Source organism: Danaus plexippus, chromosome 8 (genome assembly GCF_018135715.1).
Source record: "Danaus plexippus chromosome 8, MEX_DaPlex, whole genome shotgun sequence".
Taxonomy (NCBI): Eukaryota; Metazoa; Arthropoda; class Insecta; order Lepidoptera; family Nymphalidae; genus Danaus; species Danaus plexippus.
The window spans coordinates 846,639-868,286 of NC_083542.1; the positions used below are offsets into that span (position 1 = coordinate 846,639).

Here is a 21,648-nt window from a genome sequence, read left to right on the forward strand (position 1 = left end):
TAATTAAGGACTCTTTTCATTTCAAGCTTGAGGAACTTCCATACATCATAAACAATGTGGTAGGTGCGAGTTTAATATTATGAAATGTTACCATTACAGGAAACCGCTGAATAATCTCGGTAAAAATAGAATCTCAAACAATTGGACATTTTGTAAGATGAGGAAGAAGAAGTGTCTTTATATAGTGGTCGTGGTTGTGTTTCTTTACTACGTGTTTGGTGTCGATGACTATATACATGCCAGGAGTTACGACAAGGAGTTCGACTACCCCCTCAGCATCGACATACGGCCTCTGGTAGACGAAGTCCTAGCTGGGAAGAAGCCCTCACTGGCTCCTATTAATTTCTACCCATACAGATTTTTGAGCAATTCTGGGAAATGTACGTTAATAGAAAAAATCGATTTGTTCATTATCGTAAAATCTGCTATGAATAATTTTGAAAGACGTGACGCTATACGGCAAACGTACGGAATGGAAACATTCAATCAGGGAATCGTTATGAGCACGATGTTCTTCGTCGGCGTCGATGAACCGAAGTCTGCCACCCAAAGGAGGCTCGAGCATGAGATGGCGGACTTCAAGGACATCATCCAAGTAGACTTCCAGGACACGTACGACAACAACACCATCAAGACCATGATGTCCTTCAGGTGGCTGTACGAGCACTGCCCCATCGCAGACTTCTACTTCTTCACCGACGACGACATGTACGTCTCCGTCAAGAATCTTCTAGAATACCTTAAAGAACAAACTAAGACTAAAGAAAGGGACCCGTCAAGTGGGACACAGATAAACGTGAGAGATAGCTTATTTTACGCTGGCTACATGTTCCATTCGAGTCCTCAGAGATTCAGATCGAGTAAGTGGCGGATCACCCTGGAGGAGTATCCTTTCGACCGCTGGCCGCCGTACATCACGGCCGGAGCGTACGTCGTCTCCAACCGCGCCATGAAGGTCATATATGCGGCGAGCTTGTTCGTTAAGAACTTCCGCTTCGACGACATATACCTGGGAATAGTCGCCAAGAAGGCGAACATACCTATGACGCATTGTCCTAGAATTTACTTCTACAAGAAGAGCTCTTCCATCGATGGGTACAAGGATGTGATCGCGTCCCACGGGTTCCACGACCCCGAGGTTCTCATGGCGACTTGGAGACACCAGCATCTTCAGAGCCCCCACACCAAGGTCGGATGAATTGAGTATTGTGTGCTAGATCTGATTGATTTAACTTTGGAACTAAGTATTCGTTAGAGCAATTCATAGTGTACATTATTTTTATATGTGGAAAGAATCTTATCTTCAACTTCAAATAACATCTGATTTTTAAGTAATTTTATATAATATGTATATGTATATATTTTATTGTGTAGAATTTTTTTAGTACAAATATGAATATTGATTCATAATGATGTCACATTTTTTATATGATAAGTTTTTTTGCTTTAGTTTTTATATTTATATAACCATTAAGGACGTGTTAGATGTTTAAATAGAAAACAATTGTAAAAATCCACTAGTCTGATGCAACTATTGTGCATAAATGATTCCTTTTATTTTGTAATAATTAATTTAGTAATGAAACTAATTAAAAAAAATTTCAACAACCATATATTATATCGGGAACAAAAAAACATCAAGTCATTTTTGTCTTAACGGTAAATATTCTCACAATCATAAAACATGTTCTTTCGTTGCCTTATGTATTAGATAACAAAGAAATATTCACATATAACAAACTTCAAATAATGACTATATATGAAGATAATAAATATGATCGATGCATAAAAATTGCTATTCATTCTATATAATCTATATTCGAGAATATAACTTCACAGGATCGAGTTAAAACTTGCCAACAGTCAACAGTTAATATTAACTTGTTATTTATGTAAAATATCCTTATTAAAAAACTATTTACACTAACAAGTGTAAGCACATTCAATGAAAGGTTTATGTTAATGTATTAATTGGCAAATTTAAAATTTTTCACAGTTCCTTTCCTTCCATACAATATTTATGAATAGAATTAGACCAGAATAAAATACACTTCATAAAGAATTGTGCGAAAACAGTTTTATATAGAGAATATACTATGTATTATAATAAAAATATTATTGTCCGTCCATTCATGGTTAGTGGCAATGATATGTACTAGATATAGTTAATTTGTGTCTAAGTTAATTGAGCAACTTGTCTTATAAAAAATCTCACCTCAACCATAACATACTTATGTACCGGACTTATATCCAAGGCACTGTCACCATACTTTACTGGATATTATTTTACTTGGAATTTGGTAGTCAAAATATAATATAGAGGTTTTAATGATAGATATTTGTTTTGATGCGTTATTGCGAGCGATTTAAAAGTTTTAAATTTATGTTGTTTTAACGGGGTATGCAGCGTTAAGTTCTTTGAACACATAAGTTATCTTCATTATAGCCAGCCACAGCTGTTCGTCGTCCACTTGACAGTGTAAAGTCATTCTGATCGTCTTCTCGTCGAAACAGATCGCCTTCAGTATAACGCCTTCGTCGTTCGGCGTCTTGCAGTCACCCTGGATAAGAAAAAATATTTAGACACTCATTTCAAAAAGGAATTTTTCAACTATTCTGTTATAGGTATTTAGTTTCAATTATATATTTCAAATTTCTACCTATCATATATATATATATTCCATGTCAGGATGTGTGTATGTGCTCACCTGTGTCTCAGCCAGACTCACTTGGGCGAGTCTCTGCAACACCTGGTCCGCCGTCAGACTGGTCTCCCGGGAGATTCGGACTAGCACTATGTTGGTGTGTTGACCCTCCACGTCCACAGAGAAACAAGGCAGGAAGAGACCTTCGATCACTGGAAATGAGGATACCGTGGAGTATATCTCCATGAATATAATCGATAGGATTGACATTTAATTGAGCTCACAAAATATAATATGAATCAACTTCACAAAGGATCGATTGAGTGACTTTACTAGTTAAGGGAACTAGATCTGGGAAAAGGGCTTCTTACCTATTGCTTAAGGGACCTATTGCTTGTTACAGTTACTGTCTATACCCAAAATTTCTTTCTGAATATGCAGATATTTTAAGTCAAAGTTAATTATATCAATCGATATCCATACTAGTTACAACGAATCAGTTTTTGTGATCCCTCGTAGTTCAGAGCCAGGACGTGTTTGGTTCTTATTATTGGATATAAAAAAATATTCACTTATGTATATATATATAAGTCATCTGAACGTTTAAAATTCATAAGGTAAGAGATCTAACATAAAACCTATCAGAACGGCATAGGTTCGTCGAAGCTTGAACGCGGTAGAAGTGGGAGCGAGAGGTACAACAGCTTCATCTCTCTACAACCTACTGTAGGACTTGGGCCTGTTCAGAACTAATATCAATTTATTCTTGGAACGTGCTTCGGAGGCAGAACTTGTAAATGGCGTTTAAAGCGCGTAAGATAGGGGTCCTTTAAACCTACACCGGGGTCGCAAGTCCCAGGCACTGTAGGAGCTTCCTTCCCTGCAACGCCTTGGACGCGGTCACAGTGAATCCATGGACTGCTAAGAAGTTTCGTGTCAGTACCTTTAGCGAGGATGGCAGCTCGCTTGTGGTCCAAAGCCAGAAGGGGTACCACTTGGTCCAAAGACACTAAAGCGGCCGCGGCTAACACTCCCGCCTGACGCATACCGCCGCCTAGCATCTTACGCATACGACGAGCTCTGAAACAACAGTTATGTTATATGTTTGAATATGATCAAATCTGTGTTTGGTATAGATAGTTAAGGTTGCTTCGTAAGTAACAAACACTTGAATAATATAAGTATTACAAAAAATATTTTACTATAAGAAAAATTTATGATAATTTATGCAGTGGAGGTCTGTAATAGATATATAATGAACCCACTGCTGTATGAAGCTGTATGATCCAACCAGGGCCGAGCCGGCCGGCGCCGACAGTCCCTTGCTGAAGCAGATGGCGACACTGTCGCAGCACGCGGCGACACGCGCGGGGGGCACCTGGAGATACGTGGCCGCGTTCACGAGACGAGCTCCGTCCAGGTGTAATGGAACACCGCGGCGGACACACACAGCTGACAGCTGCTCCATCCACTCAAGTGGCACCACCTGGAAATATGCAGGTGTTAGATAATATTAATGTGTATTGTACACCCTTAAGTTAACAACAATTAGAATTAATGTAGTTAAAAATGTACAATCTTGACGGCCTTATAGAGAGCGATCTCTACCAGACAACCAACAATGAAGAGTAGAATATACGTATTAGGTATTTCATGGGCGTAAACATAAAGAAATCGTAAAAATAATACAAATTAAAACAGTGAATAAGTAACGACTCACGTGGAAGTACTAAAACATTTCACACTAGATCTGGAACTGAATAATCTATATCACGAGCATTGTTGGGAGGCTTTCTATCATTTAACGTGTTTCAAGTGGCGCCATCTGTGCCGTACTAATTATAATATAATCCTTACAATTATTCTTATGACTGATTATAACTAATTATAACACTGAGTCATTGTAATTTAGTAATGGCAACATCTAAGTGTCACCTTGTATTTGAAAACTATGAATACTGGCTTCAGACATTTGGCGAGAAATAAGTGGAGGTGACGCCGAACATTAAAAATCAAGGATGAAATGTATATATAATTTTCACCTTCAAATGCATACCTTTCCACCACAAACATTGTGAGTATTTTCTATGGCAACCATAGATGTGATGGGTGAGTGTATGTCTGACCCCTGGAACCGTTTCTCCAGTTCTTCCAGGTCGAATGTTCCATCTGGTTTGTTCTGTATTGTACTCAACAATACTCCAGCCACATGAGCTGCACCACCTAGAAATATCATCATGGTAATGCTATTTAATTAATATATAGTAAAACTATATCATTCTATTTTCCAAGCTTATTGGATGCAGAACGTTCATGACTTCAGTCATTATACTCTCTTCCTAGTATAATATCAATGAAATTAATTAATTTCTGTCATTTAAAATATGGAGTATTTATCTCCAAGTAATAATTTGTTGACTTTTTTTAAGTTCTGCTTATTTGTCTTTTTCGGATTTTTTTTTGTTCTTCCTTTTTCTTCGTATTGTTATTCTATATCATTATATAAGAGTTTAATTATATGAAAACAATATAGACTAATTTAATTACAATCGAGAGTTATATAATAATTGCATGTTTGAAGTAAAAAAAATGCTCTTTTATTTCATCAAAGCAATAAAAAAAATGTTACCTTGTTCATATTTATAAATATGTGATAAATTGCCAACAATGGCTTCAGCACCTCGCTTGTTACAATGGACCATAACTGCAAAAATATAATATTCTTGTAATTCAATTCTTATTATTTACAGTAAAAAAAATTGTAAGTATAGTATAAGACACCAGAATAGATTTTAGAAATTATGCTTTAAATATACAGTTAATAAGTTACATATTATGATTATGATAGTGGACCTTTGTCGGTCCTGTAATATTATACAAAATATTTATAACAAAACAGTAAAATTAACAAATTGTATCATTTCATACTCGCAATAAGGTTGGCCATGGTACCACTTGGTACAAATAGAGCGGCCTGCTTCCCTAGCAGGGTGGCTACTTTGCTCTCCAACGCGTTCACAGTGGGGTCCTCGCCGAACACGTCGTCGCCCAAAGCCGAATTCACCATAGCATGCTTCATAGCCTCCGTCGGCTTAGTGACGGTATCTGATCGTAAATCTACTATATACGCCATAGTTAATTTACTATATTATATACTTCAACGCTCTTAACTTCTTCAAATTATTACATAAACCAGTTAAGTGATTCTGTTTGTTTTATAGTACCAAGCGACCGGTTCTAAACTTATCTCAAATAATAGAGTAAGTTATTTATACACGATAAGGCTATCGTACTTCAAGAAATGATTGTTGCTTAACATTAATTTATTATGGTCTAGTGAGGTCATTTCCTTCATAAATGTTAAAGTTGAGACACCAAAACAAAACTGACAGATCTTAGGAGTACTTGAGATCTTGTTATTTGTCAATTTGATCTGGCAGTTGAAACTATAATGTCAAAATTTAAAAAGTTGACAAATTACAAAATCTTTTGTAATATATGTGAATTTAATAGATGATGTGATGTGATCGTCTTTATGTAGAAAACCAAAAAAATATTTGATTATAAAAATGGATTTATTTTGTATATCCTTTCATTATGAAGAGCTTTATTAAAATTTATATTGGAAAGAGTTAAAAAATAAAAGATTACATATTAAAGAATACAAACTATTTTTTTTTATTTCAGATTTATTGATGATTTAATCCTTTTAAGAATAAATATAACTTACCACTATTTTAAATAATTGAATAAGCCATATTTTTAAAAAAAGTTTTAATATATTTAACTTTTAACAGATAAAATACTAATATCCAAAATTAATCATCTTTTGTTTCTTTACGTATCAAGTAATTAATTTGATATAACTGTGAAATAATGAAACTTAAAAGTTAAACATCATTTTAATATCACTGAACGTGCCCATTTCTGAAATGTGTTTTCTATTACAAATAGCACGTTTTACAGATAAAATATTTTTTTCCTATTGGACGTTAGACTGTGTTCGAATCGTACTTCAGAAGTAAAAGCCAATCCCTGTGATATATTTAACGGTTTTAGTCAGAATTTTAGAATTTAGTCTCTTCACACCTTGACATATTGGAGAAAGAAATAAAATCTCAATTCTCACTTATTTGGAGTGGTTTGTGAAATGTGACCATTGTTTTTACTGAACACGTACTTTAGTTACAAGTTTAAATAAAAGTTAAGTGTATGTTAAGGACAGTTTGAATTAGTTACTCGTAGTTACCGTCCAATTGTACAACGAAAAGCTCGTATAATATTTCGAACAGAAGGTGAATTCGGGCGTCGACCGGTCCATCCCTCCTACTTGTAACCGTTGCTGTCACTCGTGTCAGTCCAAATCGTCATTTCGTACGTGTCGTGCTACCGGGTAAGACGAGCATTTCGGTGGTTTCCAACAACGTGTTGTGTAGTGTCGGTCTGTGGGACCGTTTAATGTGGTATTCAGTGCCGGTGTTAGGGTATCGCAAGGGTCGCGCGTGATTCGGCGCGATGGTGGATATGGATAGGAACGACCCGGAGCTCCGGTACCTGTCGGTCGATCGGAACAGTTTCAACGACCCCGCGACGCAGGCCGAATGGACTCAGAAGAGACTAGTGTGGGTGCCCCATGAGACTCATGGCTTCGTGGCCGCTGGCATCAAGGGCGAGCGGAGGGATGAAGTGGAAGTGGAGATCGCGGAGTCCGGGAAGCGGATGTTGGTGCCCATCGACGACATCCAGAAGATGAACCCGCCCAAGTTCGACAAAGTCGAGGACATGGCTGAGCTCACCTGCTTAAATGAAGCCTCCGTTCTTCACAACATCAAAGACAGATACTACTCCGGATTGATATATGTAAGTATCTATGATTCACTAACACCAAACTATAGGTATCCAATCCATTACTCCTTTCAAGTGTCCAAAGCTTGAGGACATGACAGGTCAAGTGTAAGTTATAAAAGTTTCATACACTTTCTTATACTTCAGGCATGAGACAATAAATACATATAATTCAGAAACAAATGTTAAATTCAAACAATATTCTAACATCTACAAAACTGATACCAGTTCTAAGTGTATCAAGTTGTTTGTGTCACTAATTACTTTAAAATATCTCACCATATATGGTAAAACATTTTCACATTCCTGGTAAGTGTGTTGAGGTTAGGCTGAATCACTGTGGTGAGGTCATGCTTGGACAAACATTTTTGGTGTTAGCTATTGTTTATGTAAACTCATTATGGCTCAACTTAAACTCAATCTAACAAAGGAATATCATTGATACAAGATACATTTCATTTTAATTATTTAATTAGGATTCATCCATTCTAAATGCCATTAAAAATTTGCATGGTGTAAATCATAGAAGTATTATATTTTTATATTAATTCAAGTATTTTGTTGCATTGATTACTTAAATATTCCTTAAAATATCCTGTTCGTATGTTTCACTTCAAATTCTTATCTAATAGGAAAAGTAATTGTCATTTAGTACCAAGAAATGTGTGTAATAATTATATTGTTCATATATTAAAGCCAGTAGCAACAAAGTTATTATAGCCACAAATATTAAATTTAAATAATATGGCCGCTTTATAATTTAATGACCCAGATTACCAAACATGTTTGCGTAAATTTATGCACTTTCAGCGTTTTCCTTTCTGATATAATACAATTCACTTATAATATAGAGAATTTTTAACAAAAAGTTTTATTTACAGTGTTGCTATAGATGTATCCTATATATCTTTATGAAATTTACAATTAAGATTATACTTTTTTATATGTGTACATAATAATTGTATAAATGAATTTATTGAACCTCTTTTTATAACGATTGGCTGTATAAGTTTTTTTGTCACGTCGAATTTTCTTTTTTTTTTTTTTGGATATGATATGATAATACGTGAAGTATACAAACAGTGTTTCGATGTTCCGTGTCGGGAACAATCGTAACGCTCGCTCGTACCTCCATCGCGAATGAATAGCGAACAACCTTTGTCATTCAAATTAACGGATTTTACGCTCCATTGAGTCGGTCTGATTAAACAGCGCTATAGTGTGGCGCCGGAGACTTGATAAACAAAAAATTATTCTCTTGTCACTCGGTACTAGTATTTGTAATTAGTGTTTTGGGAAATTTTTCTTAAGGTCATTAACCGTTGTGAAAGATAACAACTAATTGGTGTGATAGTTATGCAAATGACCTTTAGGTTTTGGTGGCATAATATATCTTGTTAACGATAATGCCGTGAAATACGGTTTTAAATTTTTTTATATTTTTTTTATATCCAAGTACGTCGAGTAGATAGCGTTTTCTCTCACTAAATTCTAGTATACATCAGACAAAAACGTTGTGTATTCGAAAAAAATCTTTATATCCGAAAAAACTTTATCTGATAAGAATTCTAATAAACTTAATATCGTATATCAATATTATTATTTGCTTTATTCGTGTGTTTCGAGGGTTAGTGACCGCTGACATTGGGAAAATGAATTTACGCCGCTGTCTTTACGGACTTTGTGCCAAATGTCCGCCGACGAGCAAAACTTGCACAGGTCTTTACAGCGCGTGATGATGTCATGCAGCATTGCATTCAAATTATCATCTGCATGGGCACTAAATAATCGAAGACGATAAACGCTAAACAAATGTTTGCGTAAACTGGTTCTCGTAATTATTTTTCGTTTACGAAAGTTATATGGTTGGAAATATCGCTGTTACAGTCGCGATGTCTCAGACGGACGGATAGTATTATTTGCAGTATTTATATATTCATGTGAAGCTTTCTATATATGTATATGTTAGCATATTCACGGGTTAATTTAAAGTGTTTGGTCAAAGCGTGCTCGAGATGAATGTCAAGGTGAGGCGCGCCTTCGGCCGAATCGGCCGCGGCGTTCGTCGACCCCGTCGGAGTGGAGGGGGGAGGGCGCTCCTGGGGCTCCGGGGGCCGGCCCACGCGAATATATGCGCTGCGTTTAACCTCCACAAACGTACTGTCGCCCTGGTACTTTCTGCTGCAGAGTAATTTCACGTCACATTTGTCTATATAATGGATTTACTTTCGTCTAAGTAGAAATGAGAAAACCAATGTCTTTATTCTTAGTTACATTATTGTAACGTAATTATTTTTTTACGATTATAATTTTGATGTTTACTTGTCCCTGAAAAGATGCACACACGCAATGTAAATGTTACAATTAGAAAAATCCGTTTAAAATCTAGTTCACGTTCCATATAATATTTTTAATATGTTAAAAATGGGATGAGGTATTTATATATTGTTTATATACGAATTGTAATGTAATATAGTATTGTGGTCAAGTAAACGGTTATCATTAGAGTTAATTTTCAAACTCATTGTAAGTCAAGCACGATGCTGGCGATCTAAAATAGACGCGGCATCTCGAGGCGCGCTCTGTGACAAGCTGGATGCATTCGACGGTGACGTCATCGACTTAACTGATAACACACGGACGCATTGATAACAGAAGCCTAGATATAAATTGAATATTAATTATTAATTATTACATATATATAGATGCGACCACAGTGATGTAGTTTTATAGGCTGATACATGATATACATAAATAATCTCCGGCCGCAATTTAATTTGCACGCGTACGTTAGATGCGAGTGTTGATTGCGTAAAAAACTATAAAGAGTTTTGGTCCTAATATATGTCGGAATAAAAACGTGTTTGCTGTGAGTTTTTGTCGTCCTCTAAGAGCACCCTTCCCAGTCTGGGCCGAGCCTCCCGCGGGTCGTAGACGGGGCGGTGGCGGCTCCGCTGAAACTTTCAGACGCGAATACATTGTTTGTATTTACAGACATGTCCGATGTATGGATGTATGACATTTTTCGAGGGACAAAGCTACTTCCACCATTATTTGATACACTCATTGGTTAATGCCTGATTATTTATTATATTCTTTATGAAAACTATCATAATGTATAACTATATATCTATCTATTTGAATCGTATACACAGTCACACAATATAAAGCTAGTATTGTTTATATTTTGTTCCTAGACAGTCCTATCGATGTTTCACTATACTTTTTCCCGCAGTGCGGGCTGCAGTTGTTTCAATGCGTCAGTTTAAGCTATCCATGGGTATAGTATGCCCATTACATATACATAATGTGTTCATATTATTTGATATATCGAAATATAATGTGTATTTAAAATCATTACGTTATCTGGTAAGACATATTGTTTGTTGTGCGTCAGTTTTGTAATTATTTCGGGTATGCTGATCTAATCCCGTGTACCGGTGTGATGTAACCAAATGTTTCTAGCGGATTTACTATCGTACCGACACGTTCCTGATATATTCACGTCATGTGTTAACTACACCACTGAATTATAACATTGAAAACTTATATTCGGACAGTTTATCTACTATGTTATAACTTGTGACTCGTATAGTAACTTATTTTATGGTTTTCGCCATGTTAATACCGTCTAGACGGCGTGCCTTCCGTTTCCCGTTCCTGCAAATTTGCTAAAAGCCCGTCAACGACCTTCAACATAACCATACCTATCTGATTGATGGCAAATGGTTCTAACGACAGTTATTAGCTATGAAAATGTAAAAGGTTATTACCTGCGGGCTCGTTAAAACTAAAAGCATTAGTATAAGTATTTTCAAACTTTAACTGGGAAGTAAATTGTAGGTTAAAAGTATAGAAAAAATACATGCTATATAATATAAAGTTTCAATTTTCATTGGCTTTCCATAGAATTAAGTGGATGTCATTCTCTGTGCCATCAGGTCTTGTTTTTGTTACTGTTACCTTATCTTCATCGAATATAATTATAATCACATTTGATAACTATTTTGCCGATACGTTTTTGTATGTTAGTTTTAGTATGAACCGAGTAGCGTTCAAGAAGCCCAACAAACAAAATAAGCTCCACCGACGTGTCTTTAAACTTGAAGTATATGTAAATTAGGATTTGTTTCGAGAAATATCTCTTTTACCAAAAAATATTATTTCATATTTTTATTAAAACATTAATTAATTTTGGTATTTCCATCCATATTATCTTACGATCTCCAAATCTTTGTATATAATTTTATTCTTTCAGATCAGTTACTTCTGGTTTAAAGTCATTAATAACAGCCATCGCTCGTTAAATCTGTCGACCAATAAAAATATTGTAAGGATGCGAGCGATTCCTTTATATGAATTGATGCGAAATACATTGCTGCTGGATTTAATGTATTTAAAAGGATACTCACTTCTCATCTAACATGAATGCTTACAATCGACTCTTTATATTTTTAACGCGTTTTTTGATTATTTCAAAACTACATACTCCCGACGTTTCGGTTATTTTGCAGCAGCCGTGATCACGGCCAGACGAGATGAGAATGATCTTATATATATTTTAAACTACCCGACAGCCTGACCAGTCTCATCGAAGATACTGTTCCGACCAGGGGAAGGGATTATATTTTGTATGTAATGTTTGATGCTAGTCGCGGATGTCTACAAGCTTTATCATGATCTTTGATTACGACCAATGCTATTAATTAACTTAAATATTGCATAACGTCCCTTAATAATTACGATATATATTTTTTTATAATATGGCCTTCAGACGTGCAAAGACGTGCACACTGCACAGTATATTCTGCCAGTGTCATGTAGAATGGAGGAGACAAGATCCGGGATTGACTTTCGAATGAAGAAAATTTTAACAGTCTCGACTTAAGTCACAATTTTACGATATATTCTTATTATTATATTCATTTAGCGCGATCAGTGTCAACAGCTGACAGACAACTGTCATACAATTGACAGTTTCTTCAAAAGCGATCACCTAAGACTATGTATGTTTTGTTGTTATAGGCGCTGGTTAAAATATAACATGAGTTTAAAAGAAAACGCCACGAATTTAAGGAACTGCTTCGAGTTATTTCAACACAGTATTTAAAATTATATTATAATTAGTGCTTACAATTAAATAAACCGTCGACATTAGCATTATATTCCACAACTCCAGTGTGAACGATGCCCATGTTAAAGATGTTTCGGTACTATTTTCTAGATTGATATAAGTGTACGAAGCTGCTACGAAGTTTTAGGGAGCATTAAAAATGTATGAGATGAAAGGATTAATTAGATCGATAAAGGTTTTCTTAAATTATAGTTGAACCAAGATAACGATAGGCAATTTTTTTATAGATATTATTGTATTCAAAAGGAATTATTTGGAACCATTCGTGGTACAAACTCTTTGTTTATATTAAATACAATTCTGACAAATTTTCTGAGTCTCTCAAACTGGCAGAGATCTCTTTCAAGATATAACTTATCCTTTGTGCATGCCATTTCATTCCTAATACTGTATTTATTTCTACTCTAGGTAGGTACACAAATAAATTAATATATTTCATAATGTTAACTGCTTTCCGATAACTGAATATAGCAACCTTATTTACTAAGGTAATCTCAATGGTTTTCATTATATTTAATTCTACATAAAATGAAGCCCGAATAATAGGAAGTGAGGCGTGCAATTAGTTTATGAGTTTTAATTAAGACTATTCATAGCGTCTGAAACGAGCCATCTCGTTACGTCTTTGTAACATTGTGGATGATTGCATCCAACTATCATTATAACAAAGTGTAAACAAAAATTATATATGTATGTATGAAAAGGACAATTTGTCTGGATTTATTTTTTATGTTTTCTAGGCTTTATAGTATACGCGTGACAATTGACAAAGCTTTGAAATTATCGGTGACGTTACCTTTTGGAACACAATGCGTTTTTGAATGTGTCTACAGGATCGTTTTGTATAGTATTGCCGGTTATAGAAAGTTGCTATTATTCCATGTTAGGTTTCGTTTGTCAGACGATCCATCACACCGACTAGCCTCCATGTGGTTACCTTACATGGAAGTCTTTAAACTACCATATGTCATATTAAAAGTACAGCCTACCTCACGTCTATAAACAAATAGATGCGCACGATTGTCGTCATTCATTTGTAGCAATCAGCATTGTTGTAAGAATGAATTTTGTTTATCGTAATATGTGTATTTTTAGTTTTTTGTGAAACATAACTCATGATTGGGAAACAACTGTACAGATGGTGGATTCGGACAGATATTTCGTTTTACCTTTCTGGTCGTGTCTCCGGACTGGTTCGTTAAAATCACATCGACCTTGATCCGCATGCTGTTTGTTGCAAATTCAAAAGCTTTTATATGCATGTACATATAACTAACTATAAAGTAATTTGGTCAATTTCATGAAAAAATATATTAATAAAATGTAAATTAATAAGGACGATGAAATTATAATTAATAATATTATTATATTTTATTTGAAGATATCGCAAATTATTCCGCCATGTACGTAGTTGTTGCGTGTATATTGCGCAACCCTGTGGAACCTTAAACGGAGCGAGCCTTCGATATGTGGGTCGCTTTAATGCCATCTGGTCGAACAGGCTACTGACGTAACTGTTCAGACCCTTGTGCCATTTTATATTAATGCCGTTATAAAATACATAATACCGGACCTTCCCGCACACAGCCCATGTAATAAGAATGTTTTAATATTTATTAATACGAAATATATAATTAAAATTTGATTTGAATCTAAAACCTCTGTCATAACGTTATCCACTTGCTTTCCAAACTGAGCTATCGTGTCTTCGCTTGGGGCTCGCTCGAAGTTGCTTTAATGTTAAAGAACAAAGCTTTTGACATATTCTCCTTCCCCTTTGTGTTAAGTTTGTCAATACTTGTCTTTTTATTGTTAATTTTCATGTTTTTTCTGCTGGCGTAAATAAACGTTTTTTCTTCTGTAATAAAAGAATGAGGTCACATAAATAGTAACTTTTATCGACACATTGTTACCATGAGAATTGATACATAAATTATGTGAGTGTTTTTTGTGTACTTTGAGAACTATCGAGTAACAAAAAATATTAAACATATTCAAATAAAAATTTAATATCCATCAGATATCGTAGCTTTTCGAATTACTTTTGGACTAATCAATCTAATTTTTTTTGTTGAGACAATTTCTTAGAAATATAGTGTAGCTCGCATAAGCTATTAATATTATGTTTATATATTCGTGTTATAAGTATTTTATATATAACTTATTGTTTGTGTTATAATGATGTAATCAATAACCCTGCTTGTGTAATCTCTATTGATCTCATTCACAGCATTGTGTTATATCTGCATCACTATCGCCCTCGATACACATCTACTATTGTCATAGATTATTCATAAAATTATATTTTAATATAGTATATATTTACTGCATGTGATCGAAAGTACTACGTTTTCCTTGTACATATTGTATCGAGAATACCTTAGTAATAGCCATATGTAGTAGCCAGTGAAGATGGCTAGTCTTCCTGTAATAATTTACAATTAATTATATGTACATATAAATGCTCTGATGTTATTCAAACCAGCCAGACGTACTGTAGTGGTTTCCTTAGATATGCCCGCCGCATAAGAAATGTATCTATTAACATGTAACCGACATATATATCTGTAGATACTCTCGGACGCACGAAGGCCGACCGGATCACAGCTCACTGTAATGGACAAAACTAAACACTTGTATTATATATGAGTTAGTATTATTGAGCTTTTATTATACTAATTATAAATATCGAATAATATATAAGGATATAATTAAGGTTTCCTTTCACAGTCGTCACTGTTGATAACGCCGACATTAACATAATACATCGTTTATATTCAAAGGAAAGCGGCCTCGTAACACTCGGAAGGTCTATCAAGGCCCCGTATGGTCTTAAAAGGCCTCGGATTTGTTTGGTGTCGAAGATTCATTAATACTGTAATAGTATTACTGTACGAATAACAATTACAATAGGACTTTGAAATATTTTTTAAGCTTGAAGCAGTTTATTTACGGTTGTATATTTTTGTTTTTTTTTTTTTTAATTCTGCGTTCCGTTAAACGCTCGCACCGCTCTCGCCCCCTCGGTCGCTGTCGTCGGGTCAAGTGAATCGGAACGGGTCGAAGGTTGATAAACATTTTTGGATATTTTTATTACATGGTCTTACAGTATTTATGTGGTTACATTCTAAATTAAACATTTAGTATACTACGAGCTTTTTATTGCTTTTCATTTTGATATTTCGATTACTCTTCAACATCCGTGGTCACAGGCAGGCGAGATGAAAATGTCATATTTATATACATATATGTATATAATTAAGCGTACATAAAAGTAGTAGGTATAAGGTGTAATTAAGAGTATCATAGCCTTATTTGCATTCAACTATCTCGGGAGTTGTAATTTGCACATTTTTTAACACCTAATGGGTGTTGTTGATATAATTACTCCAACTATTTAGTTCACAGCTGTAAGGTCGTCTTGTTTAATACATTTTAGATGCTGGATTAAATTAACTTAATTGTATCAGAAAAAATACACGACTACAGTATACAGTATACAGTATTGAATACCTCGTATACAAAAGTCGGTTGAATGTGATTAATACAAGTTCAGTTAATGTTGCCACGCATAATGTTGTATTATCTCTAGTGCAGGTGGAATCTATTACAGATTACGTTGATAGTACTTCAATGTATATCTGTAAGGTTCTGTCTATATGTTAATACTAGAATTTTTCTTCGACATTGTTTGTATGGATTTCGGCTGTATAAAAAGTCCTTTGTCCCGAAAACTCAATTTTCTATAAATCTGAATATTAATATCGTGGTTCAATTGCTATCTTATGTAATGAAAATCGTGAGCTGTCTTTAGTATAGCGTAAGCAATATAATGACTTTGTAATGTTTTCATAAGAGCTGTTATCAATGTACGTAGTGAGTTCAACCCAACTCTGTGTTGTCGATGTTACCGGTTTTTCGGAGTAGTCGGTCCAGGGCTCCGCCCCCTCCCCTCACTTCAGGGCTCGAAGGTCGTCGCTCGGCCGACTCCGCTGGTATGACAATATGGCGGTATCAGTACCGGATGTCGGGTGACGTACACATCGTACATCCGAAGGTTTTTTACGGCGATCTCAACGCAAGAAAGTTAATTTTATTCTCCAACGAGGATTTGACGGTGGATTCGACAGATTTCGTCGCTAGATTGCTGTTCTAAACGAATGTTTGGCAAGGAAAATCTCAATCCATAAATCCAATTATCTATTTCATCTCTCTTTTATTCGGATATAGGCTTATTTCAATTTCGCTTTAATATACAAAATATTGTATCCGATACTAAATTTAAATACATATAAACCAAAATTCTTATGCCTGAATAATATCTAAAATTTATCATATAGTTTGTTTGAGGTTTCGAATGAGGAAAATTTGCGTGTTCTCAATACAATAGATACATGTCAATAAGTTTATATAACGAGTAATATAAATTTAATCACCAATTTAAAATTATATTTAAGCGAATTCAATAAAGGTGATAGATTCAGTGGAGATGTTATTTGTGAGATGTGTATGTATGTCTGTGTTTTACCAAAGGTCACGCTGAGGTCACTGACCTGGACCGCCTGTTATCACACTAATTGAATAACACGCAAACATTATGTATATCGACTATTAAAGGAGTATTGGAGGTTTATAATAATATTCGTTTGGGATGTTATCGGTATACTTATTTGGTCACCGTCTATATTACAATAATATGTTTTTTTCCCGTTGGTTTTAGTATTGATATCAATTTGCTCTAATTACATATACAATTATAATACAATTTTAAGATACTATACATTAAATGAATCATCTACGGGACCTGGAATTGACATTGCAACGTCTGGAGACTGGAATATTTTGTTATATTTGCTTTATTGCTACTTAAGTTAACGTGGAAGTGGAAAAAAATAATAATTTAAATTAATTTAAAAATTAATATAGTATTTTGTTTGAAATACTATATATTTAATTTTATGACAACCGAGAGTAAAATTACTTAACCATAACAGTTACCTAGTTTTTATTTGAAGTTTTTGATTGTATATCAGTTCCATAATGTAAAATCTCCAAAACAGAGTTATCGTTTGTATGTATTTGTTTAGTTAGCTCGCTACTGTAAGATCGCGATAACAAACGCATAAACGAAAGACGAAAAAGATAATAATATTGACATCAGTGTGCTTAGTACAATTTTTGCGTAGTCGTAAAACAAACGGAACGTTAACAGTTTATCGTTAGTTCTACGCATATTGTGTTACGGCTAAGGAATGGGAAACGCGAAACGCTAAGTATGTAGTTAATGAGATTAAAATAAAATAATTTTGGAAGCATCTTTAGATTTATAAATAATATTATATATGTGTGTATGTTGAGCGCATAGCTTCAGGATTTAACCTGAGGTAGTAACGAGTGACGTGTTCAGTAATGACTCACCAGTAACGGCCTCTCAACGTTTTTAACGAACACGTTCTGTAGACCTACTATTAGTTTAAATCGTCAGACTGGAAACGGACTGTTTTAAGTTTTTCATTCGAATTATATCTACGTCTAGTTTTCCGATTCAAAACTATTCGCTGAATTTATAAGTATATGATTTTAAGTAATAATTATATCTACTATTAATTATAGAATAGAAATGTATATCTGTTTCTTAGAGGTCATTATTTGTTTATGGACGTGGTACGTGATGTTATTCATTATATAAGTAGTCGTTTTATAATCAAACTGCCAACCCTGAAGAAATTGATTGTGCCCTTGTAAGGTTGCGTATTAAAAGTATTAAGGATTCAATGTGTGTATTTCTTATAAATAATATCATAAAGACATCGACAGTTATTTCAATGCAATAAAGAATTTTCAACGCTTTTTATTATTTATACGACTTGTCACGTCGCTGACAATGAACGCACACGATTTATATTATATACATATGTATATTGCTTTTTATATTCATCTTCAAACAAACATCCATCAATATCAGTTATCTTCGTTATAATATATAATAAATAGAATATAAAGTAGTATTCAAGTTACGGAATTTTTACCAAACATAAGTCATACATTTTGTGACACAGCAGTCTTTGTATTGAGATACGTATAATTTTAACAGTACTACGATGACATTCGAAGGATCTCAAGGTTAATGTTCTGAGAGGAACATCACGTACGTTCATTATATTTGTGACGGCTGACCATTATTGAATTGTACATTGTGTTATGAACCGATTTTCATTTGGAATTAATGACGTCATCCCAATCGAGAAGCATTTAAGAACTATCCTAATCACCCGTGCTTCTTTTCTCAATGATTTACTTGTGAATACATAAAGGCTTGTATATAACAAATTTCCGTTCAATTTAGATTAGTATTCAAATGGGCGAGAAATAGAAGGATATGGAAATGAATAAGGGTGATATAGTGATATCGTACCGTATCGTAAATTTTTACAATGAAGACACGAAATTTAATCAGACTTAATCAAGTGTCTGTTGTGCAGAAGTCATCAATTGCAACATCCTATATCTCTAAATATATCTCGCTACTAACTATAATAATTATTAGAAGTTTTTTTACTGATATAATTCAAAAGATAGAATTAATAATCCTAAATGATTTGAGTCAACAGTTAAATCTATTTCTCATTTATATTTCATTATGATTCAGTCTTGTGAATCGCTCTTAGAGTGTTTTTATTCACCACTGGTTTCGATGAATCAATATTGGTTTTTGTTTTGGAGAAATGTGCGTAACTGTGTGTCTGTCATGACTCAGGGTCCTGCTGATGTATATCATCACATGCGTTTTATTTCGTCAGCTATTATAATAACTTAATGAGAGTAAACAGACTGTTTTAGTTCAAAATGATACGTCTTTGTTACTTTAATATTAATGCTGGAATTTTTTGTCTGTTTTAGTTTAAACGAAATATGAAGCGTTTTGAATATGCGTGATAGGTGAAAGGCTTTTGAGGAGGTTGTAGTGTGAGTCAGAGCTTAGCACTTTCCGTTTGAGGTATAAACATATGAATCAGTGAAAGAATTCCTCATGATCAATTAATATTTATATCTTTTGATTTATTTCACTGTATTTTTTTTTGTGATCATTTATAGCGTGAACGTATACGTTTGGATTTCATCAGAACGCTGCGTGTGGTCAGTTCCTGGTAATAAAATGATCACAAGTGTGATGGTTCGATACGACTATAACCACTGACGTGGCGTATGAACACTACCTTTAATAGTAATCTGCATCGTCGGACTACACACGGACAGTTTGCAGTATTTCAGCCATATGAGTTAATTTTTATTAGTGAAAAACTCAAAACCGTCTGTTTTAAGTTGGATGTTGCTAACAAGTGGTAGGGTTACTGTATTATTAAGGTCGCAGATGTTTCGTATAAAAAATATACGAATTCCGTACACCTATCACGTGTTAGCCTTGACAACGTAACAAAGCAAATTTTAAAAGTTTCACGTAACATGAATTCATTGTATACATCCATACTGTCGGTATGAAGTTCACAGCACAAACCTGTATCGGGGTTCAGTTACTAGGAGTTTAAATGATATTAAGCGCTTGTAATGTTTTTTAATCCTGGATTTATTTTTGGGTATACAATAACATCAGAGTACAATTTGTAAGTGTTAATAGTATATAGAAAACATATAAATTGGCTTTTAATTTATAAACACTTTCGTGATAAAGATATCGAAGGAGTTGTTGAAGTAATTAGTTTAAATTATAATATGTTCATTTATTTGTAAGTCATTAAAATTTGAACCGTGGCAACACTTAATAGTTTTACGATAAATTTCCTTTACCTATATATAGATGTCATGTTTTTTTGTAGTACAGTTTTGTTAAATCTTCTCATGTTACTCTTAATAATAAATCACATGAGAACAAATTTTCAACATCTTATTTTTTTTTATAAGTTTTCCTATATATTTAAAGGTTTTTCTAAAAAAAAAAAACATAAATAGGGGTCAGTAATATTAGTTACATTCACCAAATACTTATTAATTAATATATATTTCAGTGTGAATTAAAATTTTTGTTTCAAATTGAATTCCAGTATAACATTCCTAACGATCTAAGACAAATAGTGTGAGGTATGTTAAGGCGCGGCTGGCTGTGGCTGGTTTGTTTTTTATGTAGTGTCATGTCTGTATTGTAGGTGACGGGAATCCTAGTTTGTTCCGCCTCATATTGATGGCAGTTCAACTATCACTGGCTGTGATATATTATTCATTATGATACGCAGCTTTTTTTTGGACCTCCCTTAATCTTAATAATTTTTATTTGTAGTAAATCAAAATCAGTTCCATAGATAGATAGTATTGTAAATAAATAAGAAGCACTTGTGTTGTATGTTATCTGTGATCTTTCCTGGAGTCACCTGCAATGCGGCTGTTGGTGGACAGGTGTGAAAGGAAATTATTATTATTCATATATCCGAAGATATTACTTTCCTGCTACAAATAGACCTCGCAGACTAAGTCTCTAAGTTGATAAATATAAACGAAATAAAAATGTATAATTGAGGTAAATTTATATACATAATATGCAAGGTGCATGAATTCGCATTAAACGTGATTGTTGTGATATCAATAAATATTTTTATATAATGATAACAGCACACTGATAACGATAAGGGCTGTGTCTCGATTGCTATTTAAAGATATTATTCATAAGAAAAATATTATTTTCGTATACATGGTATTAAGTGTATATACTATAGTATGTATTCAGGATGTCAAATTGTAATAGTAAATGCTTGAGTAACAAAAATTTTTACAATTATGCGTATTACAAGCGAATATATTACGTTGGGAAAGTTACGTTTTTTTACGTCATTTTTTACACAGTACAACATTTGACAGTTAGCGCTGCCAGCTTTAAGATGGAGAGTCTGGAAAAGTCATTAGTAGGAATCTTAAAGACGCTTCTTAAGATTTACTCCAACAAATAATAACAGTCTTCCGAATTTTTCTACTTAGCTATGTATCGAGATGAAATACGTCGAATATTGGCTGTTC

The 21,648-nt window shown here is 34.1% G+C and overlaps 3 protein-coding genes across 4 annotated transcripts in view; 2 read left to right on the plus strand and 1 right to left on the minus strand.

The window, feature by feature from the left end:
* The first annotated feature begins 157 nt into the window (after nt 1-157).
* On the plus strand, nt 158-2,334 carry LOC116770847 (beta-1,3-galactosyltransferase brn). The gene has a single exon (XM_061521096.1). It carries the CDS (start codon nt 158-160, stop codon nt 1,196-1,198), a length of 1,041 nt encoding a protein of 346 aa, XP_061377080.1. The 3' UTR covers nt 1,199-2,334.
* LOC116770834 (uncharacterized) lies at nt 1,595-6,046 on the minus strand. Its single transcript, XM_032662471.2, has 7 exons — nt 5,574-6,046; nt 5,275-5,349; nt 4,702-4,868; nt 3,911-4,131; nt 3,589-3,725; nt 2,709-2,857; nt 1,595-2,561 (listed from the first exon to the last, which is right to left on the minus strand). The coding sequence occupies exons 1-7, from the start codon at nt 5,776-5,778 to the stop codon at nt 2,382-2,384; spliced, it is 1,134 nt and encodes a 377-aa protein (XP_032518362.2). The 5' UTR covers nt 5,779-6,046; the 3' UTR covers nt 1,595-2,381.
* Nucleotides 6,047-6,681: 635 nt separating this feature from the next.
* Nucleotides 6,682-21,648, plus strand: part of LOC116770824 (myosin heavy chain, non-muscle) — a 40,114-nt gene continuing 25,147 nt past the window's right edge. Inside the window, exon 1 of one of the 2 annotated variants that reach the window (XM_061521095.1) lies at nt 6,682-7,505. In XM_061521095.1, the coding sequence (XP_061377079.1) occupies nt 7,161-7,505 (345 nt within the window). In that variant the 5' untranslated portion in view covers nt 6,682-7,160. The remainder of the gene's footprint in view (nt 7,506-21,648) is intronic. The other variant, XM_061521094.1, reaches the window with a different exon arrangement.